Source organism: Molossus molossus, unplaced genomic scaffold, assembly GCF_014108415.1.
Source record: "Molossus molossus isolate mMolMol1 unplaced genomic scaffold, mMolMol1.p scaffold_m16_p_21, whole genome shotgun sequence".
Classification (NCBI taxonomy): domain Eukaryota; kingdom Metazoa; phylum Chordata; class Mammalia; order Chiroptera; family Molossidae; genus Molossus; species Molossus molossus.
Genome location: NW_023425357.1, coordinates 8,645,599 through 8,673,265, shown reverse-complemented (window position 1 = coordinate 8,673,265; position 27,667 = coordinate 8,645,599). Strand labels below are relative to the sequence as shown.

The 27,667-nt window shown below is 49.7% G+C and overlaps 1 protein-coding gene across 1 annotated transcript in view; it reads right to left on the bottom strand.

Annotated features, from left to right (window-relative positions):
- Positions 1–569: 569 nt before the first annotated feature.
- Positions 570–27,667, bottom strand: part of PRKD2 (protein kinase D2) — a 32,168-nt gene continuing 5,070 nt past the window's right edge. The window contains exons 4-19 of the mRNA XM_036275231.1: positions 25,735–25,866; positions 22,414–22,568; positions 22,096–22,312; positions 20,267–20,344; positions 20,034–20,187; positions 18,918–19,035; positions 18,542–18,619; positions 16,382–16,640; positions 14,014–14,066; positions 13,820–13,892; positions 13,034–13,140; positions 12,050–12,211; positions 7,707–7,805; positions 4,706–4,973; positions 1,242–1,327; positions 570–1,011 (exon numbers count right to left, since the gene is read on the bottom strand). Of these exons, the coding sequence (XP_036131124.1) occupies positions 799–1,011; positions 1,242–1,327; positions 4,706–4,973; positions 7,707–7,805; positions 12,050–12,211; positions 13,034–13,140; positions 13,820–13,892; positions 14,014–14,066; positions 16,382–16,640; positions 18,542–18,619; positions 18,918–19,035; positions 20,034–20,187; positions 20,267–20,344; positions 22,096–22,312; positions 22,414–22,568; positions 25,735–25,866 (2,252 nt within the window). The 3' untranslated portion in view covers positions 570–798. The remainder of the gene's footprint in view (positions 1,012–1,241; positions 1,328–4,705; positions 4,974–7,706; positions 7,806–12,049; positions 12,212–13,033; positions 13,141–13,819; positions 13,893–14,013; positions 14,067–16,381; positions 16,641–18,541; positions 18,620–18,917; positions 19,036–20,033; positions 20,188–20,266; positions 20,345–22,095; positions 22,313–22,413; positions 22,569–25,734; positions 25,867–27,667) is intronic.

Below are 27,667 nucleotides of genomic sequence, written 5' to 3'. Positions count from 1 at the left end.
CCCACTGGATGGTCTACCCCCTGAGGTCAGGGCCTGGGGTGTCTTGGTCACCACCATGTCCCCAGCACTAATCACCCAGCACAGTGTGACAAATGGATGAACCAGTGAATGAACAGTGTGTAGAAGTCATCACATCAATTTAAAATAGTAAATATTGTGTATCAGGTTTATACTATGGACCAGACCTCTGCTAATTGCATTTTCGTTATTAATAGTTGTGGTTAGTAATAACAATACCATATATAAAATGCATCAAACAATCCATGAGATTACTTTTCTCTAAATCCTCCACTCCTCCCCCTCCAGTCATATTCCTTCCATCTCTCCTCCATTCTGACTCTTCATCTGTTACTGTCCCCTCTCCTTATACCACCTCCATTCCTTCCCCACTTCTCGTCTCCCCTCCTGGTAATCCTCCCTTCCTATGTTATCCACCCATTAGTCGTCCTTTCAAAACTTCCCCCTCTGTCTCCTCTTCCCCACCTCTTCCACCCTGTCCGTCCAGACTCCTTTTTAGGCAGCCGTCCTTCCAGGTGAACAACAGACCGAGGATACAAGAGGTGTGGCCAGAGATCGTGGCCGTGGGGGCCAGAGATGAGTCCGTTTTAATTGTTGGGGAATTAACTTTGGAAATAACTCCCCGCATCCCCGCCATGCTCCTTCCCCAGGGCATGTCCCATCCAGTTTGGGTAGGAAGTCCTTTCCTCTAGAGCAGTTCATCGCTGGGATGTGAGGAGGGTCGCTTCCCGAGGGCGGGAAGACAGCATTAGGGGGCAGCCAGGGCGAGGGCACAGAGCCTCAGAGGACGCTGATGCGCTGGGCCAGCCCCTGCATGTCGTGGTCCTGCGGTGGAAGGGCCCCACCGAATTCCCTGTCGGCAGGCAGCCCCGACCCGGGCAGCGGGTGCTCCGCCACGAACTGCTCCCAGCGCGCGTCGTCACTCTCGTGAGTGATGTACCGCTCGCCCATCTTCCCCTCCAGCTCTCGGAGGTCCAGCCACGTCTGGTACTCCTGGGCCCGGGAAAACAGGGCTTAGCTTGGGGGCCCGCAAGGAAGGCAGCCAATAGAAACCCAGCCCAAGGGAAGGTGAAGCCACACCCTTCACAACCTGCCCTGCCAATAAAGATATAGCTCCACCCCCTCCCACAGCCCAGCCAATGGGAGGCTCAGCTACGTTCCACACCCTTCACTACTTGGGCGGCCCGCAAAACATCTAATTCCAGCCCCGCCCCCTGCGTCACCTGTAACCACGGGTGACTGAGAGACTTGTCCACACTGTAGCGCTTGCGCATCTTCACCTGCAGCAGGTTGTTGATGAGGTCTATGGCTGAGTGAGAAGGAGAGAGACATCTCAAGCTCTGCTGGGAGGGCCAACAGGCCACTCTGGCTTACTGCTGCCCATGCAGGCCTTCTTTTTGCACTGGCCTGGGTGGCTCAGAAGCCTCATCTGCACCGATCACTTACCCACCCATTTCTTCGTTAAATCACAAAACTTGTTTCCCCATACACACGTGGCACACATACTAACTCCTATATCTCTTCAAGTCTCTACCTCAATTTCCCCATTCCTATGTCACCTTCGTAAGTTTTGTCATACACAGGTAGATACAGGTACATCTGTACTATTCTTCACTTACTATTTTTCTTTAAGCCAACTCATTTGTCCAAGATATAATGTAAAGCGGACAATGCAAACTGGAAAACAGCACGTATGATATGCTACAATCTATGTAAAAAGGGGAAATAAGAGAATATATGCCTACATATTTGCTTGTATATATACAGGGTGGGGGCGAAAGTAGGTTTACAGATGTTCGTATGGAAAATAATACAATAATTAACAAACAATATAAAAATAAACTGTTATATGTCAGAATGGCTCACTTGATTGGAGCATGTACCATACACCAAAAGGTTGTGGGTTCAATTCCTGGTCAGGGCACATACCTAGATTGTGGGTTCAATCCTCTGTTGGGGCACAGGCGGGAGGCAACCTATCGAGGTTTCTCACATTGATGTCTCTCTCTCTCTTTCTTTCTCCCTTCCTCTCTCTCTAAAAACAAATAAAATCATATCCTCAGGTGAGGGTTAAAAAGGAGAAAAAAGAATAAACTCTGTTTTGCATACTTACAACTGTAAAGCTACTTCTGCCCGCCCCTGTCTAAAAGGGTCTTGTAATAGCCACTGCCTTCGGAAAGAACGGCACACAAAGGAGTGAGAGAATTTTCACTGTAACCCGTTTGTGTATTTAAAATTTACACAATGTAAAAAAAAAAAAAGAACCCTGCTGGTTTGGCTCAGCGGTTGGAGCATTGGCCTGCGGACCAGAGAGTCCTGGGTTTGGTTCCTGCTAGGGGCATGTACCACAAAATAAATAAATAAATAAATAAAATAAAATACAATTTACACAAAGTGAGTATTTAACCTAAGTAAAAATCGATACAATTTTGTAAATCATTTCATTTTTTTCTTTTTTAATCCTCACCCGAGGACACTTTTCCATTTTGTGTTCAGAAAGAGTGGGAGTGAGAGAGAGAGAGAGAGACACCGATGTGAAAGGGACACATTGAGTGGTTGCCACCCGCACAACCCCAACCAGGGCCGGGAACAAACTGCAACCGAGGTACGCGCCCTTAGCAGGAACAGAACCCGGGTCTCTCTGGACCGCAAGCCGACGCTCTAACCGCTGAGCAAAACCGGCCAGGGCAATCACTTCACTTTTTGAGGTGAAAATGAATTTCTATAAAATGGAAACTTCACATCACCCTGGTCAGTGGGAATCCAAAGATTACTTGCCATGTCCACAATCAGAAAAGGAAAATAAACAATGTTAGTAGGCGGTAGTTAGTCACTGGTTTCCTGCAGAGCACCCAGAGACCAAGCCTGTTCTTCATGAAAAGGAGGATTAGCGAATATCAGGCATTCAAGACAAGCCAGCACTTATCCGAGGCTCTCTCCTTGATCAGAAGCCGTGAAGGACAAAGGCCTCACTGTGTGAACCCCTCTGAGTGTAGGCCTTGTCTACACCACCCCCTGCTCTGGTCAACAACCACAGGCTCCTCACGCACATCCACCCAAATTCATTCACACACACTTGACAAATTACTGAGTGACTTCTGAGGACCTCCTGGTATTATTCCAGGATTCAAGTCACATTTTTTTTTTTATCCTCACCCGAGTACATTTTTCCATTGTTTTGTTCAGATAGAGTGGGAGGGAGAGAGAGAGAGAGAAACATCGATGTGAAAGGGACACATCGGGTGGCTGCCACCCACACGACCCAACCAGGGCCAGGGATAAACTTCAACCCAGGTACGTGCCCTTAGCAGGAACTGAACCTGGGTCTCTCCAGACCGCAGGCCAAAGCTCTAACCACTGAGCCAAACCAGCCAGGGCTCAAGTCACATTCTCATTGCTCAGTGCTTACCTCTCTTACACCCCCACCAACTCTTTTCCTGCAATGAGTAACCCTCAAGTCACCCCCCTCTCTGCCAGCTCCATGAGGCCACGCCCTCTAGGGCCCTTATCCCTCTTGCTGTTCACAGACCTTCTCTCCAACTCATTTCAGTATTTTCAGAATCTAGGACAGTCTGAATCAGGCCCATAGTAGGCGCTCAACATGTCCTTGTTGAATAAATTATTATGAATAAATGCTTGCCTTTTTAATCTTCCTCTCATTTTCCCTGTCCTGAACTTCCGGCTATAGGACCTTCCCATTGTTCTAATTTATTTAAGGCATCTCATCTTAGCCCCGCCCTTGGCCCACCCCCACATCTGGCTCCACCCCAAAGTTTTGGGCACCAGGATTTAACTTTCCCAGGCAAGTCTCCAAGGCAGAGGCCCAAGTCACAAGACTCAGTGCCACTACCCAGCCGTGACACCAAAACCCCTATATGCAGATATCCTAAGGTCTGCCTTGGTCCTGACTCCCCTCTCCTTGCAACCCATACTTCGCCCCACCCCAACAGGCTCCCTGGTTCCAGGGGTGACTTTGGTCTCTGGGCTGCTGGTGCTTTTCCCAGGCAGCTTCAGAAACCCTCCACGACCCTGCCCCTCCTCAAGCCACACCCCTAAACCAGCACCCTCTGTCACTGGACCCACCCCCAGCCCTCAATTCCCAGCCCACCCAAGCACCTCGCTAATTAGCCAAGCCCTGTTCCTCACACCTGTCCCTGTCCCTGCCCCCCCACTTTTGCACTACTAACGTTTTTGGGGTCATAACTCCAAAGATTACAGACCCTAGCTAACGCCTTGGGAAGATTTGGCACCCCAGCCCTTCAGCTTCCTCAGGTCAGTCCTTCGGTCTGGTCCCAGACAGGCCACGCCTAGCTTAGGCCCCAAGGCCCCCCCGACCAAGGGTCTGTGTGTGTGTGTGTGGTACGTGCCCCTAGCAGGAACCGAACCCGGGACTCTCTGGTCCGCAGGCCGACACTCAACCTCTGAGCCAAACTGGCCCAGGGCCCAAGGGTCTGTCTTAGCGCTTCTGGGCACTCTGTTTCCAAGTCTAGGCCTGAGTCTGGGGCCCTGGCCCCTGAGTCCCTACCCCAAACTTCCAGGTCCAGGGTGCCGCACAGTTTAAAGGACCTACCTTCCCCGTGGCCCCGCCCCATGGCTAGGCCCCATCCCTAGGCACCAGGTGGTTTCAGGGCGAACCCCTCTCGAGGCCCCGCCCACTCTCCCCAGGGCCCACCACAGGCCTGCACACCTCCTGCCGAGATGCGGCTCCAGGGACAAGCCGGGTACATGAAGGCTGCGTTCTGGATCTGGTCGTTGATGTCCTCATCCTCATTGAAGGGGAACGTTCCACTGAGGCTGACATACATGATCACGCCCACTGACCACATGTCCAGGGAGCGGTTGTAGCCCTGGTTGAGCAGCACCTCGGGCGCCAGGTAGGCCGGCGTGCCCACCACTGAGCGCCGGAAAGACTTCTCCCCAATGATGCGGGCAAAGCCGAAGTCACACAGCTTCACCTGCCAAGGGGAGGGGTAGAGGGTCTGAAAGGGGGTCGAGGCTGCATCCCCTACCCAGTGTCCCCCCCATCACGGTATTCCAGAGAAGATCGACTATTAGTTTGAATGCAGGCTCCTCCGCTCACTAGCCAAGTGACTTCCATTCTCTGCGCCTTATGTTGATTACATGTTAAAATGATAATATTTGGATATAGTAGAATCAAGTATATTATTAAAATTTATTTTACTAGCTTCTTTTTATTTTTTTAAATATGGCTACTAGAAAATGTAAAGTTATAAATACGGTTCATACTATAGTTCTAGTGGATACTACTACTCAAAACTGGGGGTTCTCAAGCTTGGCACTATTGACATTTAGGGCAAGATAACCCTGTTATGGGGCTGTTCTGTGTACTGTCAGATGCTTAGCAGCATCCCTAGTTGCCAGTAGCAACCCTCCCCTCCAATGATTATGCAACAAAAAATGTCTCCAATATTGTCAAATGTCCCCTGGGGGACAAAATCACCCCCAGATGAAAACCACACTGCTATAGATTGATGTTTTGGGGCATAGACCAGGGTGAGGATCGAACCTGCAACCCGGATATGTGCTCTTGACTTGGAATCAAACCCATGACCTGTGGATGCAGGGGCTGATGCTCTAACCACTGAGTCACAACAGCCTGGGGGCACAAACCTGACTTTGGAAATGAAATGACCTAAATGATTGTAAAACATAGATAATAAAGCAAAAATTTCACAGGGATGTGGAAGGGCTCAATGAGAAATTGCAACTAAAGGCCCTTAAACATAGTAGGTACCCAATATATTGTAGCTGTTATAATCAGAGCCCCGCCTAACCGGGCTCTGCCCCTAAGGAGGTTCTCAGCACCTTGTCAGAAGGTCATCAAAACTGTTTTCTTAACAGGCTCACAGAAGAAATTACCAGTTATCCCCTAATATTTGTTCTCTGCTTCTCCCCTTAATAAAAATTCTGGGTGAAGGGAGTCAAAAGGTACAAATTTCCAGGTATAAGATAAATAAGTCCTGCCCTGGCCGGTTTGGCTCAGGGGTTAGAGCATCGGCTTGCGGTCCAGAGAGACCTGGGTTCAGTTCCCACTAAGGGCACGTACCTCGGTTGCAGTTTGTCCCCGGCCCTGGTTGGGTTCTGTGGGAGGCAGCCACAATATGTCCCTTTCACGTCGATGTATCTCTCTCTCTCTCTCTTCCTCTCTCTCCCTCCCACTCTATCTGAACAAAAAATAGAAAAATGTCCTTGGGTGAGGATAAAAAAAAAAAAAGGTAAATAAGTCCTGGGGATGTAATGTGCAGCATGGCAACTGTAGTTAATAATATGATAATGCATGTTTGAAAGTAAGAGAGTAAATCTTAAAAGTTCTTCTCACAAGAAAAATATTCTGTAACTATGTGTAGTGACTAATGTTAACTACACTTGTGGTGAATATTTCACAATATATGAAAATATTGAACCATTATGTTGTACACCTGAAATTAACATAATGTATGTTAATTCTACTTCAATTAAAAAAAAGTTTTAAAAAGAGAAAACAGGCCCTGGCCAGTTTGGCTCAGCGGTTAGAGCGTCAGCCTGCGGTCCGGAGAGACCCGGGTTCAGTTCCCGCTAAGGGCACGTACTTCGGTTGCAGTTTGTCCCCGGCCCTGGTTGGTCGTGCGGGTGGCAGCCACTCGATGTGTCCCTTCACATCGATGTTTCTCACTCTCTCTCCCTTCCTCTCTCTCCCTCCCACTCTGTCTGTGCAAAAAATGGAAAAGTGTCCTCAGGTGAGGATAAAAAAATAAAAAATAAAAAAAAAAAGAGAAAACAGCCCTGACAGGTGTGGCTCAGTGGTTAGAGCGTCCTCCTGTACACCGAAGGGTCTCGAGTTTGATTCCCGGTCAGGGCACATACTCAGGTTGTGGGTTTGATCCCCAGTTGGGGCAAGTGCATGAGGCAACCAATCCATGTTTCTCTCTCTTTCTCTCCCTCTCTAGAATCAATGAAAAACATATCCTTGGGTGATGACTTTAAAGAGAGAGAAAACAATAAAAACAAAATATTTGAAAACCAATTTAGAAATAATGATATGCCTGGCTGGTGTGGCTCAGTGGTTGAGCATCAACCCATGCACCAAGAGGTTGCCAGTTCGATTCCCAGTCAGGGCACATGCCCAGGTTGTGGGTCTGCTCCCCAGTGGGAGGCATGCAGGAGGCGGCCAATCAATGTTCTCTCTCATCAATGTTTCTATTTCTCTCTCCCTTTCTCTCCATAAAATCAATAAAGATTAAAAAAATAAAAATAATAATGATAATAAAAATACTAAATTGAACAGGCCACATGGTCACGCAGAACAGACTATATTTCCCAGCCTCCCTTGTAGCCAGCCATGATCATGTGATCAAGTTCTGGCCAATGGGATGTGAGGAAAAGTGATAAGTGCAATTTCTAAGTATTGCCTTAAAAAAGGAAAGTGGTATGCCCATTTCCTCTACCCTGTTTCTTTCCTCCTTCCCCCTCCTATTATCTTTCACATGGCGGGCAGCCATCATGGACCATGAAGACCAGGCAACAAGAGGCCAGAACAAGACAGCTGAAGCCGTGGAACTTATGCTGGACCCTACATGAGTGAGGAACAAGCCCGTTTTAGCCATTGTTTATCTCAATTAGTACAAGACACCCGTACCTGCCACCAGCGTTGGCTGGACTTCCCGAATTCAGGAGGGGACATAACTGACCTGGGGAAACGGGTCAGCTGATGCCAGCAACACGTTTTCTGGTTTCAAGTCACAGTGGACAATGTTCTTGAAGTGCAGGTGTCTCAACGCCACCAGGATCTGAGGAGAGGAGAGGGAACCAGTCAGAAAGAATGGAGGTGCCTGCTTCAGGTTCTGCCACAGCAGCCCGCCCTCCAAAGCCCATCCATACCCTTCTCTGCACCCCTAAAGATGCCCCTGGGGCCATGGAGGCACTGGAACACCAAAGAAAAATCTCAGAACCCCAGAACCATTTATGCCTGAGACAGAAGTTGAACACATCATTCTAGAAAAGCCCAACAGGAGGGGTAATTTGGGAAGCTTCTAGAACCTCTGGCATGTGGTAAGCTCTTGCTAAAAAATACCTACTAAGACAGCAATGGCTTCCAAAGAGGCACTACTATGTGACTTAATTTAAAAATATGGCCCTGGCCAGTTTGGCTCAGCGGTTAGAGCCTGCAGTCCGGAGAGACCCGGGTTTGGTTCCCGCTAAGGGCACGTATCTCAGTTGCAGTTTGTCCCCGGCCCTGGTTGGGTCGTGTGGGAGGTAGCCACTCGATGTGTCCCTTTCACATCGATGTTTCTCTCTCTCTCTCTCTTCCTCTCTCTCCCTCCCATTCTACCTGAACAAAAAATGGAAATATGTCCTCAGGTGAGGAAAAAAGAAAAAAAAAAAGAGGCGGGGGATATTCTAGAGCCAGCTTCTCCCAGGGAAAAACTTGGCTCTGCTCATATTAGCTTAAGGCCTTGAGCAAGTCACTTTACATCTCTGGGTCTCAGTTTTCCCATCTGTAAAATGGGGATGATGATAGTACCCATCCTCATGGGTTTCTGTGAAGCTGAAACAAGTAGATGCATATAAAGTGCTTAGGACAGTGTCTGGCACAGAGCAAGCACCACATGTTAGCTATTATTATTGTTGTTATTGGTTATTATTTTTGTGGTGGCCGGTTGGTGAACACACTTCTCTGTGTTTCAAATAAAGCCTCTCCTACTGTTATCTGTTAATTCAAGAGTATTCTATGGTGGCAAGGTGAACTGATTTAAAAAAAGAAACATAAAAACTGATACCGTTTGTAAACACTTATCTGTAGGAACCATGATTTTCCTTGATTCTGTAAAACTCGAAAAGAACACTAAAATATACTGGAAGGAGAGATGTAAGTATGAAGTTGTAATTTCTGTCTCAGAATGTAAATTTGTGTCCTTCTCCCCAGTGTTTTCACTGGATGACTTTCCAGGACAGAAAAACTATTGGGAAGTGACGGCGGAGGTCCAACTTCCTCATTCTACAGACAGCGAGACTGAGATCTCAGGATGGTTTTACATTTTCTCCTGATTTACTGTTTGGTGATTTCCCCACCCCTAGTAAATTGGTGAGATTGGGCCCTGGCCAGTTTGCTCAGTGGTTAGAGCATTGGACCAGAGCATTTTGATTCAATTCCAGGTCAAGGGCATGTACCTTGGTTGTGGGTTCGATCCCCAATGGGGCAGTGTGGGAGGCAACCAATTGATGTGTCTCTCTCTCTCCTCCCCCTCCCTCCCCCCCTTCCCTTCTTTCCCTTCCACTCTATCTAAAAATCAATGGAAAAAAATATCATCAGGTGAAGATTTAAAAAAAAGAGAAAGAGAGCAGATTGGAAGCCAGATAGATCCAGGTTCAAATCTCACCAGACCGTTACCTAGCTGTGTGACCTTGGGCAAGTCCCGGGAACCTCCCTCCACCTCAGTTTCCTCACTTATAAGATGGGGTTACAGTAATACCTACCTCAAAGGGTGGCTGTGAGGCCCAACCAAGTGAAGGGCTGAGCCCAGGACTTAGGGTGGGGCAGGCAAGAGGCAGAAAGCAGAAATCTGCAGAGAGAGAGAGAGAAAGAGAGAGAACACAGGCAAAAAGAGAGGGCGAGATGGCTAAGCAGAAAGAAAGAGAATCTGCCTCAGTTGCAGAGGAAGGCAGTTCCCCATTCCCGCCTGAAGTTTGGATAAGCCTGCCTCAGTGGGTTTCTGTCCCCACCTACACGACAGCCTGACAAAGTCACACAGCTTGGGAGAGTGAGGGTGCTGGCCTGGATAAAGAAGTATAGCACCAGGGATTCAGTAACCAACAGATAACACGTCCCAGAATCAGGTGAGCAGCCAGCCAGATGGGAAGGCCTTTCTAGGAAGACTGTGAAATGCAGAAGCCATGAAAGGCAACATTTAACATTATAAAAGTTACACTCTCTATGACAAATAAAAGACATGAACGAAATGAAGAGGAAAAAAATCTGGGATAAAAGAACTGAACACGGTGACAAGGATTCAAAGTCCCTCATAAGCAAAGAGTGTTTACAATTCAATAATAATCATCTAATTGAAAATGTCAATAAACGTGAAAACATGGTCAAACTCACCCATAAATTGTAAACTGCCAAAGGAAGCCACATGAAGTACTACTATATAGGTGTTATTGGTTATTATTTTTGTGGTGGCCTGTTGGTGAACACACTTCTCTGTGTTTCAAATAAAACACCTATAATACTGGTGTTTATTTTATCCAGAATTAGTAAGGAGTGAAAAAATACACACCCTCAAACTCTGTTGGTCACAGCAAAGATCGAAAGGGATTTTAGAATAAGGGGACAACATGTTTAAGGAAATTTAAAGCACATTTCCCTGGACTCAGGACCTACCATTTGAACGTGTTCTATTGAAGTTCTCCCACCAGAACCCGGTAATGTTTGTAGATGGATGTTCATGGAATATTGTTTGTAATAATAAAAAAGTGAAAACATCCTACACGCTCAACAATTGGGGGATTTGGTGATTTCCATCATGGGATACAATTTAGGAAAAAGGCATTTCTGCTGCTAACTATGTCCCGAACTAGAGTACGGTCACACTTCACTTCACGACAGGGGTACGTTCTGAGGAATGTGTCATCAGGCGATGTCATCATAGAGTGAACGTACACAAACCTGGATGGTACTGCCCACTACACACCTAGGCTACCTGGTACAGCCTATTGCCCCCAGGCTACAACACGTTACTGCACAAAACAACAGGAGATGAAATCAAACACAAGACCAAACGATCTGGTGAAAAGACGTGGCAACCATGAGAGGTACGGGGCTGTGGCCCGGGTAACACGGCGCACTGTTTCACAGAACACTTTTTTTTTATAAGTAGAAAGAGTACACTCTAAAATAATGATAAAGCCCGGATGGTATGGCTCAGGGGTTGAGCGTCAACCCGTGCATCAGGAGGTCGCTGGTTCGATTCTGGGTCAGGGCACATGCCCAGGTTGTAGGCCTGATCCCCAGTGCGGGGCATGCAGGAGGCGGCCAATGGATGTTCTCTCTCATCGATGTTTCTCTCTCTCTCCCTCTCCCTTCCTCTCTCTCTAAAATCAATAAAGAAAAAAATATTAAAATAATGATAAAAAGTGTAGTACTATATAGCCCTGGCCGGTTTGGCTCAGCGATTGGAGCGCCAGCCCGCTGACCGAAGAGTCACGGGTTGGATTCTGGTCAAGGGCACACACCTCGGGTGCTGTTCGGTCCCCGGCCTCGGTCAGGTCGTGCAGGAGGCAACCAATCGATGTATCTCTCTCACATCGATGTTTCTCTCTCTCTCTCTCCCTTCCACTCTAGCTGAAGATAAATGGGAAAAAAATGTGTAGTAGACACATAAACCAGTAACATAGTTGTTCATTATCATTATCATCTTATGAATTGTACATAATTGTATGTGCTGTACCTTTATACTAGTGACGTACAAACACGTGGGTAATGCATATGCTTTGGTGTTATGAAGGCTACAATGTCACTAGGCAGTAGGAATGTTTTAGCTCCACTGTAATCTCATGGGACCAGACTCATGTATATCTATCAGTCCATCACTGACTGACACATTGTTATGTGGCGCATGACTGTAATAATAACTATTATTATTATTACATGACTGTAATAATAACTAGTATTATTACTAATCTGTTCTTTTCTTTTCTTTTCTTTTTTTTTTGGTACATGCCCCTAGCGGGAACCGAACCCGCGACTTTCTGGTCCGCGGGCCAGCACTCCAACCGCTGAGCCAAATCGGCCAGGGTTTATTTTCTACTTATCATCCTATTATTTTTCTACTGTTATTACTCTATTATCTGTCCTATTATCACTCTATTATTTTAAAATTATTTCCATTATTTTTTTCTGTTGTTATTATTAGTCTATTATTGTTTTCTATTATCCACTATTGTGACTCCCACCCACTGTTTGCCTGGACTTCTGGGCCTCTTCAGGGGGACGGGTGCCACAGGGCAGGTGGGGAGCCGGGCAGGGAGGTGGCACCTGGGTGATGAGGAACTTGGTGAGGCGTTCAGGCAGCCGGCCCTTCTCGCTGGAGAGGATCATCTCCAACATGTCCCCGTGCAGCTTCTCCATCACCACAAACACCTTCTCGGGCGTCTCGAACATGCACTCCAGGTTCACGATCCCCGGGTGCCGCAGACTCTGGAGTGGGATGGGGCGCAGTGTGGGGTCAGGGCCAGGTCACCCTTGAACTTGGGACCCCAGAGGGCAAGCCATGGGGGCACGGGGCCGACAAACAGGAGGAAGATGTGTCTGAACTCACAGCTCGTTCCCTGGGGGTGCCACTGGGGGAGGGGAAGTGTCTTCCCACAGGCCCAGACAGAACCACCGTTCTGCACCCCCAGGTGTCCAGAAGGATCTATCTTTCCGTCACGAAATTCTGGTCAAAGCCCAGGGTTGTGGAAGGGAGGGAGGCGGAGTGCGGAGAAATGGGAAGAATCTTTGTATATCTGTCTTTTAAACCTGAACCTCCCTCCTCTTCCTCAAGCCCTGGCCTGGCCTGACCCATCTCTCCCACCCAGCCTCCTCCGTGGGCTCTAGTCCCACGCCTTTCTACCCACCCTCCAATGGCAGCCCAAGGGATCTTTCTAAAGTACACACCTGACTTCGTCCCTTCCTTGCTGAAAATCCTTCCATGGCTCCCCAGTACCCTCAGGAGAAAGTCCACAATGTATGGCCCCAGCTTTCTCCCCGGCCTGACCTCCCACCACATAAACCATCTAATAACCCTGAAGTCCTTCAGGTGCCGAGAAGATGTCATGTTCCCTCCCCCCTCCAGACCTGTGCAGAGGCTGGTCCCTCTGCTCAGAACAGCTTCTCCACCCCTTCAGTCTCAACATGCATGTTCCCTTCTCCCAGAAACCCTTCCTGACTGCCCCCAGACTGAGTCAGCTGGCCCCTGAAAGGAGGAAGTGAGAAAGAAGGCCCTTCCTGGGTGGGGAAAGTGCAGACCCCAGGGGTCACCTGCAGAATGGCCACTTCGTTCCGGAGCTGGCTCTCCTGCTTGGTTGGGAAACGCAGTTTGTCGATGACCTTTACTGCCACGTCCCGGCCCGTCTTCCGGTGCTTTCCTGGGCAGGGCGTGGGGAGGTAGGGGGTGAGGGGAGCAGGACCTTCCAGTCCCAGCAGGAGGGACCCCATCCCCCACCCACGGAGACGCAGCCAGCACGGGGTGAAGGTGGATGGAAGGCCATCGCGGCGGCTGAGAGGCCTCCAGGAGAGATGAGAGGGCCAGGGGCCCTGGGAATAAAAGTGCAATGAAGGAAAGACAGAGCTCCAAGGAGGGGACTCTACTGCGTGGGAAATAATTTACAACCAATCGGGATCCAGGCTCTGGCCCTGGGCAGTATGTCTCAGTTGGGTGGGCATTGTCCCACGCACCAAGAGGTCACCAGTTCGATTCCCGGTCAGGGCACATGCTCAGGCTACAGGCTCGATCCCCAGTGGGGGGCATGCAGGAGGCAGCTGATCAGTGTTTCTATCTCTCCCTCTCCCCTCCTCTCTCTCTAAAATCAATAAAAAACATAAGAAAAAATAATCTAGGTTCTAGCTCTGTGACCAGAGTACAGAATTGTCCTCCTTGTTCATACCAGGAAAAAGTCCATTGGCTTTTCCCAGTGCCAATCTGCCCCCAGGATCTAGCTTTCTACTCCACCAGAACAGGAGGTGACATGTGGCCAATGAGAAGGGACAGTCTGGAGCCCAGAAACCCCCAGAACCTCCTCGGAGTAAGCTCGGAAGAGTCCTTACCACCATAGACCACTCCAAATTGCCCTGAGCCCAGCACCTCGTCCGGGAAGATCTGGTAGACAGTGGCGATGTCCTGCAGGGTGGGGACAGGGAGGGTCAGGGTGCAAATGGAGATGAGGGTCAAGAAGAGGGGGGAGGGCAGGAGAGCTGGAAGAGTGTGGGAGGGGGAAGACATCCTTGGGCAGGGGTCTCACCACATTCTCTTGGATCTGACTGTTAGACACGGAGATGCTCAGAGAAGCTTGTCCTGGGGAAAGGAGAAAGGCGGAGGTGAGGGGACCCAGACTCAGGATGACGTTCATCCATAACTCCAAATGCAGCCTCTGAGCCAGACCACCCAGGTTCGAATCCGGGTATCCGGGGCACAACCTCAGGCTACTGACTTGTCTACTGTGCCTGCTTCCTCATCTGGAGAATGGGAATACTACAGGACCTCCCTCTCAGAGCTAGCGAGGGGCGTGAATGACATCTGCTGAGGGGTGGGAGAAGTGACGTGGTGAATGATTTCACTGAGCATTTCACCCCATGATCTCAGTGCCAAGCAAGGCGTGCTGGTCCCATTGTATAGAGGAGGAAACTGAGGCTCGAGGGAAAGTCCAAACTGACTCCAGCATCTTCCACGGAACTTGTCCCCCTACCAACCCAATCAGAACCAGACCTTTCCAAAGTCCTGAGCTTTCTGCCATTTATTTTTTTATCCTCACCTGAGGACACTTTTGCATTTATCTTCAGATGGAGTGGGAGGGAGAGAGGGAGGAAGAGAGAGTGAAACATCAATGTGAGAGAGACACGTTGACTGGTCGCCAGCCACACGACCCCAACCGGGGCCGGAGACAAACCGCAACCAAGGTACATGCCCTTAGTGGGAACTGAATCCAGGACTCTCTGGTTCGCGGGCCGACGTTCTAACTGCTGAGCCAAACCGGCCAGGGCTCTTTCTGCCATTTAAATGTCTCTCCCCCTCCTCTCCAGACCTTATTTCTCAGCCTCTTCCCTCATCTCCCTGCCCCAGTCCGGCTCTCTCCCATTCACCCTCCATAGGAAGCCTGAGAAATCTTGCTGAAGCACAAACCTGACCCAGCCCACCCCCCACTCAGAACCTGCCATGGCTCCCCAGTGCCCTCAGGAGGAAGCTCAAGCCCCTTTCATGGCCTATCAGGCAGGGTGTGGTCTCTCATCTGCCTCTTTGACTTGAAGCCCTACTAGGTTGTTGTGTGTCCCCAACACACTGATCTCCTTGCTGGGCCTCAGATACAGAGAGTTCTCTCCTGCCTTCGGGCCTTTGCACTTGCTGTTCCTCTGCTAGGAATGTCCTCTTTCCCTCATTCTGGACTTAATTCAAAAATCCTCCTCATGCCCTGGCCAGTGTGGCTGTTGATTGAGCATCATCCGTGCACTGAAAGGTCGCTGGTTCAATTCTGATCAGGGCACATACCTAGGGTGCGGGTTTGATCCCTGGTCAGGGTATATGTGGGAGGCAACCAATCGATGTTTCTCTCTCACACCAATATTTTTCTCTCTCTCCCTCTCTCTCTAAAATCAATAAAAACATTTTAGCTCTGGCCGGTTTGGCTCAGTGGTTAGAGCGTCGGCCTGCGGTCCTGGGACACCTGGGTTCGGTTCCCGCTAAGGGCACATATCTTAGTTGCAGTTTGTCCCCGACCCTGGTTCGGTTGTGCGGGTGGCAGCCACTCGATGTGTCCTTTTCACGTCGATGTTTCTCTCTCTCTTCCTCTCTCTCCCTCCCACTCTATCTGAACAAAAAATGAAAAAATGTCCTCGGGTGAGGATAAAAAATAAAAAATCAATAAAAACATTAAAAAAATCTTCCTCATCTTTCAGCGTCAGTCTCACTCCTGGGGCCATGTCAGATTACTCGGGCACATGCTCTACACCTCACCCTCATCACACCAGGCGATCGATTCATGTCTGTCGCCCACACTGGATTATAAGCGCCAGGAGGCTGGCCACCTGGCACTCTCTAATCATCCTTTGCCTGGGCCCAAGATCATTTCCCATTTGCTTTCCCTTATCTCGCCTCTTCTCAGCTTCCAGGTCTCAGCTCAAATGGCGCCTCCTCCAGGAAGCCCTGCTGGATACGCAGTTTGGGTCAGGCACCTCCTCTGGCTGTCTTCAGCCTTCTGGTTCACATGTCCTAGCCCTGCTGCTCACTAGGAGCCAGCACATTAAAGACAGTTCCATCTCCCCCTTGGACCGAGTCCCAGGAGGGCAGGTCCTGAGCTGTCTTGGTCATAGCTGTGTCCCCAGCACTATCCAGCAGAGGCCAGGCACAGAGGAGGCAGTCAGGAAATGCATGAATTAAAAAGTCTAACCTCAGAATTTGGAGAAATCATTACCCCTGGAAAACACGCAGAAGGGGAAAGCGACGTGCCCTAGGCCACACAGGTCCAGAGCTTAATGAAGATTGGGACCCAGGACTGCTGAGTCCAGCCACATTCGCCACTGTGGTCTCCTTGCCTTCCCCTGGCTCTTCCCTTCCCCAGGACCCCACCTGAACCCTCCCAGCCCCACCCTCCCAAGAGCTCAGGATGGGAGACTCACTGTGGGGTGCGTGGCCTGGGGCGCTGGGTGCGTCCTGCAGGATGACGGGCATCAGGGCCTGGCGGATGGCCGTCTCCCAGGCCCGGGCCGCCTCAGCCCCCTGTCCGCTGGGACCCCCTGGGGCCCCGCCAGGCGTCTCGCCCACGAAGTAGGTGGCATTGGCAGTGACGATCTCGAAGCAGTGTGGGTTGGTGCCTGGTGGCACAAGGCTGAAGTTCTGGGCGGGCTCCACGGTGAGGATTTCTGAGAGTGGGATTTCCTGGCAGGACACAGAGCGAGCGCAGGTGAGGACGGCAGGCAGCCCCCGGAGCTGCCCGCTTACTCAGAAGGGCACACAGAATCCAGGGGCAGAGTGAAGTGGGTCGCAAGGAATTGTTAGGAAAGGCCCCTCGGCAGGGCTTACACTGACGCAGAGACCAGAAAGGGAGGAAGAGGACAGCTGCTGGAGGGATGGTGGAAACAGCATGTGCAAAGGCCCGAAGGTGGGAAAGGCTGTGTTCAAGGGACATGCCACGTCCCCATCACACGAGTGGTGCCTGGCACACAGTAGGTATGCCACGCTAGATGAATAGATGAAGGAAACGAGGCTAGGGCCAGGCCACACAGGGCCTCCCTCTCGGGCCACAGGGAGGAGCCCAGGCTCTGCCTCCAGGGCCCTGAGGAGCCATGGAAGAGTTTAGAGCAAGGGAGGGGCAGGTCTCTCTGGCTGTGCGTCAGGAGTGGATGGGAGAGGACGGGACTGAGCCAGGAGATTAGGAAGGAGGTTGAGAGGCCTGGGTGGGAGAGAAGGTGCAGGAACTATGGGGAGGGAAAAGGGTCTGCTGTGAAAATATTGAGAAGAGGGTGCCAATGGGGGTAAAGGAGGGATATCTGTAATAAAAAAATAAATAGAAGCCCTGGCTGGTTGCTCAGTGGTTAGAGCGTCGGCCCGTGGACCAAAGAGTCGCAGGTCGATTCCGGCCAAGGGCACGTACCTCGGTTGCGGTTCATCCCCAGCCCTGGTCAGGGTTGTGCGGGAGGCAGCCAGTCAATGTGTCTTTCTCACATCGATGTTTCTCTCTCTTCCCTTCTCTTTCCCCTTCCCCCTCCCACTCTATCTGAAGATATTTGAAAAAATATCCTCAGGTGAGAATTAAAAAAAGAAGAAAAAGAAAAGTATTGAAAGAGAAAGGAAGGAGGAAGAAAAAAGAACACAAGAGAGACAGACTTATAAAACCAGGGCAGAGAGGTGACGGTGGGGCTGCATTTCGGAGGCGGGGATGGCATTGCAGACGGCGTGGCTTGAACAAGGTGGGAAGGATGAGAGGGGACCAGCCATGGGAAGTGTCTGGAATGTGCTCCAGACCAGGTACCAGCAGGCGTCTAGGTTTATTCTGAGGGCATGGAGCCATCGGAGGGTTCTGACCGTTTTAATCGCCTCCAGGCTGCTTTGTGGGAAAGACGGAGGTTCAGGGCAGAGCAAGGGGCCAGGGTGAAGGCTGCCATCACCACCCAGTGGGAGACCGGCTGGGAAGGGTGCTGACATGGGAGGCAGTGATGAATACACACAAATAATTCAATAAATTAATTCTAAAATAATAATGATAACAAGTTTATAATTACTAGGAGCTTAACACATGCCGGGCCCTAAGCTAATTGCTTCCTGTAGATTGTCTCTAAATTTTGGCCACAGGCGACGGCTATTCTATGAGGCCTTTTACAGGGGAGAGCAGACAGGTGAGCTAAGCCACCCTGGGTCCCTCAGCTGGAAAGTGATGGGGCTGGGATCAAACACACGGGCAGGTGGCATTTGCTGATGGGCTGCAAGCGGGCAAGCAGTGGGCGGGAGAGGGTATGATTTGTGGGCATTTGACTGGAGCAACTGGGGAAGAAATAAAGAACGTAGTGGGCAGTCCTGCCGATGTGGCTCAATGGTTAAGCATCAACCCATACACCAAGAGGTCGCCTGTTCGATTCCGGGTCAGGGCACATGCCCAGGTTGTGGGCCCGCTCCCCAGTGGGCGGCATGCAGGAGGCGGCCAATCGATGTTCTCTCATTGATGTTTCTATCTCTCTCCCCCTCTCCCTTCCTCTCTCTCTGAAAGCAATTAAGAAAAAAGAAAAGAAAAGAAGGTGGTGGGCAAAGAGGGAGAGTCAGGGAGCTGGGAGCCGGAGGCCCACCTTGTAGTATCTGCTGGTTGTGTTGTTCTGGAAGAGGGTGACGCACTTGCAGTCCAGGCGCCAGTAGTGCCGCTTCCTCTGGTGGGACAGGTGTTCATAGGGTGAGGTTGTCTCCTGCCCGCTGAGCTGCTAGGGTTCCTACCCTTCCCCAGCCAAACCCTGCCCCCGACTCCATCCCTGCCCCACGGCCCGCCCACCCCGACGTCACCCTTAGCCCCGCCTCTTCCCAACTCCTGCCCCGCCCCTCGTCCCACCTCTAATTCTACTGGCTACCAGCGCAGCCCTGCCTACCCCACCCAGGGCCGCCTCCTCAAACGGATCCTGGCCCCACCCTAACTCTGGCTCCGCCCCACCTGGCCCCACCCTATCCACTCACCAGTGTGTCCTTGTTGCTGTAATGAACAACCCAGCCTTCGTGCAGCGTGCTGCTGGATTTCCGTGTCGTGTGTCGCACTGACTGCACCACCCTCATTAGGGGGATGTATCCTAGGGAGCTGAGGAAGGAAGAAGAAGGGGCAGGACATTACCACAAGAAGAAAATAATCATCGCGCCCGGGGCCCAAGGCGGCATCTCTGGGCAGCCTGGGAGCTGTCTTTTGGGAGCACACTTTCCCCCCCGTTTTGCAGATTTCCCATAATGAGGAAGGAGGTTCTTGTTGAAAGACTGGGTTCCAAAGTCAGGCTTTGGTAAATTACCCAGACTTTTTTAGGCCTCAGTTTCTCTACCCAAAGGGGTTACTGAGGAATGAAAACCTTTCTAAGGAGCTTAGCACAGTGCTTGGCACACCGTGGGCTTAGCACAGTGCTTGGCACACAAGTGCTAATTACTACTGAGCCCAACTGCTGTGAGGTGTGGGACAGTGGGCAAGTGACTCGAGGCTCAGAGAGGTTCATCTCTTGCCTAAGGCCACACAGCAGTTTGCAATACAGATTGTTTCTGGAAGGAACCACTAGAAACTGATCCCACTGGCATCCTCTGGGGAGCGGAACTGGGCAGATGGAGGGCAGAAAAGCGGGAGGATGTCAATGGTTACATCACCAGTTCCCCCCAAAATACAAAGTCAATTAAAATATGCTTCTGTCAAAACTGTTTTAAAATGTAAGTCAGGAAAAAAGGTTAAGTTGAAAAATAAAGTGTGGGTGCTTAAGATCTGCCTCAGGAACCTGGGGAATTTTCAAGCAGAGGATGATGTCAATCCATGGTAGAAATGGGGAAAGGCACCCAGCCGGTGTGGCTCAGTGGTTGAGCATCGACCCCTGCACCAAGAGGTCGCTGGTTCAATTTCCAGTCAGGGCACAAGCCCAGGTTGTGGGCCCGATCCCCAGTGGGGGGCATGCAGGAGGCAGCCAATTGATGTTCTCTATCATTGATGTTTCTGTTTCTCTCTCCCTGTCCCTTCCTCTCTAAAAAAAATCAATAAAGAAAATTTAAAAATTAAGAAAAAAAAAAGAAAGAAATGAGAAGGGCATCCCCCGAGGGTGCCCTGAGTACCTCTGGGCCTTGCCTCCCTCAGCTTCCTCCTCCTCACTGGCGTGGAGGGCATTTTCCGAGTGGGAGCCTGGGATGACACCGGAGTCGTCTGACTCGTCCATGAGGGCGCTCTTGTCAGCCTCACTGAAATCAGTGGCCTCCTCCATCGGCACATCTGAGAGGGACAGGACGTCAGAGTGACCTCCACCCAGTCTGGCCCCCGGCTCCTTCTGGCTCAGCCCACAGCCTCTTACCTCCATTGATAAGCGCCTCTCCCAAGCAGTCGTTGGGGACGCGGGTGGCGCAGCGTTTGTGGCAGTTAAACTTGCAGTCTGGGAGGAGGGAACAAGGAGACAGGAGGGAGGGGAAGAGAGGTCACCTGTAAGGGTTGAGTCTTGGACCCTAACCACCAGGCTCAAGAGTCTGCTCTTGCTGTTTGAGGCAGGAAACGGCTAACCCTCTTTTGAGTCAGTTTCCCCAACTATGGAGGCTGGATTGAAGGGGAGGGCCAGGGTAAAGTTCTGTGGCTCTAAAGCCCTGTGACTCTAAGCGCCTGACAATGTAAATATCATTCAAACAATGTAAATATCCATTGCCCTAGACTTCTGAAATTCTAGAAGGTGACGGGGTCTAATATTCTGTGATTCTAGACTTTGACCACTCAAGGGTAGGGTTTCTCAACCTTTGGCACCATGAACATTTTAGGCTGGCTAATTTCTTGCTGTGGGGGGGCTGTTCTGTGCATCATAAAACGTTTAGCAGCATCCCTGACCTCCACCCACTGGATAACAGTTGCACCATCCCTGTATAACAAACAAAATATCTCTCAACATCCCTGGGGGGGGGGGGTAAAGTTGCCCCTGGTTGAGAACCATTGCTCTAGAGTGTGATTATTATAAGGTTCTAGGATGCTGTAGATCCGAGATTTTAGAATTTGATGTAGCCCTGGCCAGTTTGGCTCAGCGATTAGAGCGTCGGCCTGCGGTCCAGAGAGACCCGGGTTCGGTTCCCACTAAGGGCATGTACTTCGGTTGCAGTTTGTCCCCGGCCCTGGTTGGTCGTGCGGGTGGCAGCCACTCGATGTATCCCTTCACATCGATGTTTCTCTCTCTGTCTCCCTTCCTCTCTCTCCCTCCCACTCTATCTGTACAAAAAATGGAAAAATATCCTCGGGTGAGGATAAAAAAAAAAAAAAAAAAAGAATTTGATGTAAACCTATTTCTCTAAGGTTCTATGTTCTAGATTTCTAAGACCCCAGAGTTCAATGCCCAAGTCTCTAGAACTCTACACACATCTCTGGTTCTAGGGTTCTTGACTGCTAAGACTCCTTGATGTCCACGCTGACTCAAGTTCTACAATTCTGAATTTCTAAATCTCCAGAAGCTAATGATCCTAAGGTTCTAGGATTCTGTACAACCAAGATTCTAGAACTTAATGTTACCAATTGTCTTTGGCTCTAAACTTCTAAGACTCTAGAATTTGGTTATTTCAGTGAATTTTAGAATTGGGTGGCTCTACGTTTTTATCGATCTAGATCCTTGGTATTCCAGAATTTGATCATCCAGCATTATTGAGTTCTAGATTTTGAAAACTCTAAGACTCCATGTTTCCATGATTCTAAACTTCTAAGACTTAAATGTGATGTTTCTAGGCCTCTATTAGTCTCAAATCCTATGGTTCTAAAGTTCTCATATTTTGAGACTCTACAATTTGGTAATTCTAAGATTTACAAGTCTAAAGTCCTGTGGCTCTACGATCCACAATTATTGGACTCCATGTTTCTAAGGTTGCCTGACTCTTGAATTCTCAAGTTCTATAGTTTTTAGAATTCCATGCTGTCTTATAAATCTAGAGTTCTAAGGTTCTAGGATTTCAAGGTTCTAGGGTTCTAGAATGCCAAAGGTTCTAGAACACCCGATTCAAGGCACACCTCTTGTAAGGCTCTGTGCTTCTAAGGATTAAAATACTGACATTCTTGTATTCCGCCACAAGCCCAGCTGAGATTCTAAGCTTCTAAGTGTGTGCATATGGGGGAGGGGAGCGGATCTGACCCAGTCTGTCCCCCCCACCCCACCCTGCTGACCTTTGCACTGCAGGCCCTGGCGGAAGAGGCCCTTGAGAAGTTTCTTGCAAGCCTGGCAGACAGTGGGTCGCGTGTAGCTGTGGATGAGGAAGGTATGTGGCACCTTGACCTTGGAGAGCAGCATCTTGTCCAGCTCGATGGGGCGGCCGGTGTAGGATGAGGCAGATGATGAGGACGAGGGGGGACGGCGAGGCAGGAGCTCAGTAGTGCTGCGGCTCTGTTGGTCAGCGAGAGTGGAAGGGACAGTCAGTGTGTTGCCCCATGCCCGGGCCTCACCACCCCCCAGCCACTAATCCTGCCCACTCCCCAGCTCCTCACCAGCTCCTCAGCTGTGCAGGGCAGGGAGTCCGAGGTACTGAGGCGCACCGAATGGCCACTGGCCAGAGACGTGGACGACAGGCGCCGCTTGCGGGCCCCACTGCAGTTGTTGGGGATGCTGAAGGCGCAGCGCTTGTGGTAGTTCAGTCCGCAGCCTGTGGGGGGCGCCAGACGGTCAGAGACACAGCCTCCACCGCCCGGGGCTCTAAAGCTCCACCCGCTTCTCCTTTCCAGCAGATCTGGAGCACTGTAGATCCCTCAGGACACTTCTCGTGTGTAATTAAAGTCAACAGAAATCTACAAAAACCCAACGCAGGCAGAACTGCTTTTGGCCCAGAACCTTCAGAAAGGAAGGTTTGGACCACCCTACCAGGCCAGGCACCATGAGCAGGTGAGGTGCTTACTGAGGGCTAAGGGCAAACCGATCAGGGAGTAGAAGGAGGAAGCCACCACTGTGAAGGGAGGACTGTAATCGCTAGGAGAAGTTCTTCCTTATTTTATGAGTGTGTGTGTACAGAAAATACTTTTGTTTTCTTCCTTCTCACCTAACGTACGACATTGACAATGATTAACTTTATATCATGGTATTTAAATGACAGGACATCCGAGGAAGAGAATGAACACCACTCAAGGACACACACCGTTCTTCTAGGGAAAGAAAAGGTCGCTGTTTTTTCAGTTGTACTCAGGATGGTTGCATCATAACAGATGGAAGCAAGGTTTTGTTATTGTTTTCCTTAAAAAAAATAAAGTTTGACCCTGGCCAGTGTTGCTCAGTGGTTACAGCATCACCCTGTGAACTGAGGGTCTCGGGTTTGATTCCCAGTCAAGGGCACGTACCTGGGTTGCAGGTTCGATCCCCAGCCCTAGTCTGGGCGCGTGTGGGTGGCAACCGATGGATGTGTCTCTTTCCCATCAATGTTTCTCTCTCTCTCTCTCTCTCTCTCTCTCTCTCTCTCTCTCCCTTTTTCCCTTCCACTCTAAAAATCAATGGAAAAAATATCCTCAGGTGAGGATTAACAATAAATAAATACTTTTATTTTAAATTTGTTTTTACTCCTCATCCATGAAAGAATCAGACTCAGCTTGTGGTTTCCACTGGGCTTCCTGCGCTTGCTCCAATCCATCCCTGGTGATTCCACATGGCTCCAGGATCTCTGTCTATTCTGAAGAATGTTCCTCCAGCCTCTGGAAGTTTCTTTCAGAACGCTTCGTGAAGCCTGTCCTGTAGCGGGCTGCCTGCTAGACTTCCCAACTCGGTGATTCTCCGTCACAGGCACCGTCTCGGGTGCACCAGGTCACGCTGCAGAGGCGCACTGAGCAATGCTGTTGGTGTGACGAGAAGAGCTTCAGGATGGCCAATGGCCTTTGCATATAGGAGCCACTTCCCAGTTCTGGCCTTTCATATGCTTCACAGAATTTCAGAATCTCATCCACGATTCCCAGTACGAGTACCCAGGTACAGTCAAATGCCCAGAGGAAGGCGCCAGTGGCATTAAGTGCAGTTATTTGGGCCTCGTGTGGAACCATATGAACTTGGACCACCATCTGTGAAGCTGGGCCAATGCTAAGACTGCCCATTACAATCTGATGACAAAAAAAACAAACAAAAACACACACAGAATCTGATGACACCAGGGTTGCGTCACGATGAAAGTTACATATGCCATGACATCACGAGTTGGAGGTGATGTGTGGATGGCGGCCATATTGATAGCAGTTTTGAATGCATTGAATCCGTTTTCTGCAGGCCTGATGTGGCTATTATCCTGCGTCCTTCAGTAATGCCACAATGTATTTAGGGCTACATGATAACAATCGTAGTCAATGCTGTAGGTCAGCTGGAACTCAGGTTATCAAAGACTCTGGACTTCCATATGAGCCTGACCACCTGGAAGCTGGCACACTGAACCCTGGAGCTGCAGATTTTCATCACATCTTCTGTGTGTAGAACACGATCAAGGCGGGCGTCATGGGCTTCAGCTGCAGGCAAGATCTCAACATTCTCACTCAGAAGCACCAACAATGTGCTCTTTTATTTTTTCTCAAGTATGGTTTAAGGAGATGTGTATGGGTGCTTGTTCTAGACTGAATATTTGTGTCCCGCACCCAATTTATATGCTGAAGCCCTAACCTGCAATGTAACTGTGTTCGGAGATGGGGCCTTTAAGGAGGTAATCAAGATGAAATGAGGTCATAAGGGTGGGGCCCCGATCCGATGAGACTGGGTCTCTATAAAAGGAAGACACTTCAGCCCTGGCCGGTTTGGCTCAGCATCGGCCTGCGGACCAGAGTCCTGGGTTTGATTCCAGCCAAGGGCACGTACCTTGGTTGAGGTTTGTTCCCCAGCCCCGGTTGGGGTTGTATAGGTGGCAACCAGTCGATGTGTCTCTCTCATATGGATATTTCTCTCTCTCTCTCTCCCCCTCCCGCTCTGTCTGAAGATAAATGTAAAAATATCCTCGGGTGAGGATTTTAAAAAAAGGAAGACGCTTCAGAAATCGCCCTCTTCACACGCTATATGAGCACACAGTGAAATGGTGGCCATTTGCAAGCTAGGAATAGGATCCTCACCAGGAACCTAATCCTGTTGGAACTTTGATCTTAAACTTCCCAGCTCTGGAACTGTGAGAAATAAATGCCTGTTGTTGAAGCCACTCAGTCTGAGATATTGTTATGGCAGCCCTAGCAGACTGAGGTGCCAAGTTGACAAGGGGTGGACTCTGATGCTTGGCTAGGCTGGCATGCCCGTTATTCAAACACTAATCTAGGTGTTGCTATGTAGTATTTTGTAGATGTGATTCAAGTCCACAGTCAGCTAAGCGAGAAAGATTATCCTAGTTAATCTGGGTGGGCCTGTTTCAATCCGTTGAAAGGTTTAAAAGGCAGCGTGAGACTTCCCAGATGAAGAAATTCTGCCTGTGGATAGTCGCTTTAGCTCCTGCTGGAGAGTTCCAGCCTGCCCTTGTTGACCGGCTGCCCTACGGATTAAGAGTTGGCTGGCCAGCCAGCCTGCGCAATCCTGTAAACCAGACCCTTCCAAAAATCCCTACTGGCTGTCTTCTGGTTGATCCCTCTTCGATATAGGCTCCGCCCTTTTCTCTGAGAATGCCCCCTATCCTCCCTCAAACTCGGTCCCACACCTCTCCCTCAGAGCTCCACCTCCGGAGCTGAGCCCCACCCTCCATCCAAGCCCCGCCTCTTGGCCCCACCCCCTGCTCCTCCCCCAAGCTCGGCCTCCGGGCCCTTCTCCCTCTGAGCCCCGCCCCCTAGGCTCCGCCTCCTGGCCCTGAGCCCCACCTCCAGCCCTTTGCCTCTCACCATCACACTTGAGGCCCTGGCGCACTAGACCGAAGAGCATCTCCCCGCAGTGGTCGCAGAAGGCCGGCGCTCGGTAGGAGTGCACCGTGAGCGCGTGCGGGCGGATCTGGAAGTCTTCGAAGGTGGCCGAAGCTGCAGGCAGCAGAGAGGGGCGGACGATTGAGCCGGGGCCGGCAGAGGCTATGCCAGCCCCCGCGTTCCAGGGTTTCTTACAGTCCTCCCAGCTGCACGGTTTAAGTGTTCCTTCCTTCCTTTATTTACTCACATATTACATTCTACCTGGATTCAAATCCAGCTCCACCACTGGACAAAAACACCTAGGTGCTTATGCAGGGACTGAGAGGAGGGGGAGGGAGGAGTTGTTAAATGGGTACAGGGTTCCAACTTGGCAAGATGAAAACAGTTCTGGAGATTGGTTGCAGAACAATGGGAATGCAATTAACACTACTGAAGGGTAAACTTAAAAATGGTTGTAACGGCCCTTGGCCGGTTTGGCTCAGCGGGTTGGGTCGAGAGTTCGATTCTAGTCAAGGGTACGAACCTAGGGTGCAGGTTCGAGAGGCAACCAATGGATGTGTCTCTCTCACATTGATGTTTCTCTCTCCCTCCCTCCCTCCCTCCCTCCCTCCCTCCCTTCCTTCCACTCTATCTAAAAAAAAAATCAATAGAAACATCAGGTGAGGATTAAAAAGAAAGGGGGTGGTGATGGTTATGATGGTACATTTTACTTTATGTATATTTCACCACAATTAAAATTTTTAAATAAAAAATACAGATGCCTGGGTCTCACGTTCAGAGTTTCTGATCTACTTGGTCTGGGATAGAGCCTGAGCATCAAGATAAAAACAACAACAACAAATAGCTATGAACCTCATCTTTAAAATGGAAATCCAACAAAAATGTACTGAGCATTGTTCTAAATGGTAGGGACAGCACATAGAACAAAACAGACAAAATCCTGCCTAGTCTCTAGAGAGGGAGGCAAAGTAAGTAAAGTAAATATTCTTATTTAACCATCACCAGTCTAGCAGTTACTGTGCCAGGCACTGCTCTAAGTACTTAAAAAAAATGAATGCACCGGCCGGTGTGGCTCAGTTGGTTGGAGCATCATCCCATACACTAAAAGGTGGCAGGTTCGATCCTCAGTTGGGGTAGGAGTGTGTACAGGAGGCAGCCAGTCCTTGGTCGGTGTCTTTCTCTTTCTCTTAAATCAATTTTTTTTTAAATGAACAAATTTTAGCTCTCTCAAGACTGTCAAGTACATCCTGTTACAGTGCCCATTCTCTATATGAGGAGATTGCAGCACAGATTAAGCAACTTGTCCAAAGTCACCCCAGTCACACAGCTAGCAAGTCGTAGGACTCCCGTTCAAACCCAGGCCAGTGTGTGGCTCTAGAGTTCATGCTTTTAGCACCATATTCCTGCCTTTCTGAAAATTTTAAGTAGTGAAATATGCAGTCGGTTAGAAGTCAGTAAGTGCTCAGGAGAAAAAAATTAAGCAAGGAATTGAGATAGGGAAGGTGTGAGAGGTACAATTTGAAAAAGGTGGTCAGAGAAGGCCTCCTTGAGGTGACATTAAGGCAAAGGGCTGAAGGAGGTAGGATATGAGCTGTGCAGAAGTCTAGGAAAGAACATGCTAGTATCATAATAATATTTCCTTACAGGTTCTTTAAGGATTGAATGAATATATGGAAAGCTCTTAAACAGTGCCTGGCACAAAGAAAGTGCTCAATAAATGTTCGCTATTGTCTTAGAAGTTTCATTTTTGGACTAAGTCTCATTCACCCTCTCCCTCTCCCGAGTTTCATTCTAATACTAAGCTATTTTCCTTTGCATTATGCAATGGAAAGGGGACTCTCTTCTTGAGCCAAGCACTATTTACACACTCAAGATAAAGCTGTAAACAAGAGAGATTTACACCCCAGTCTCAAGG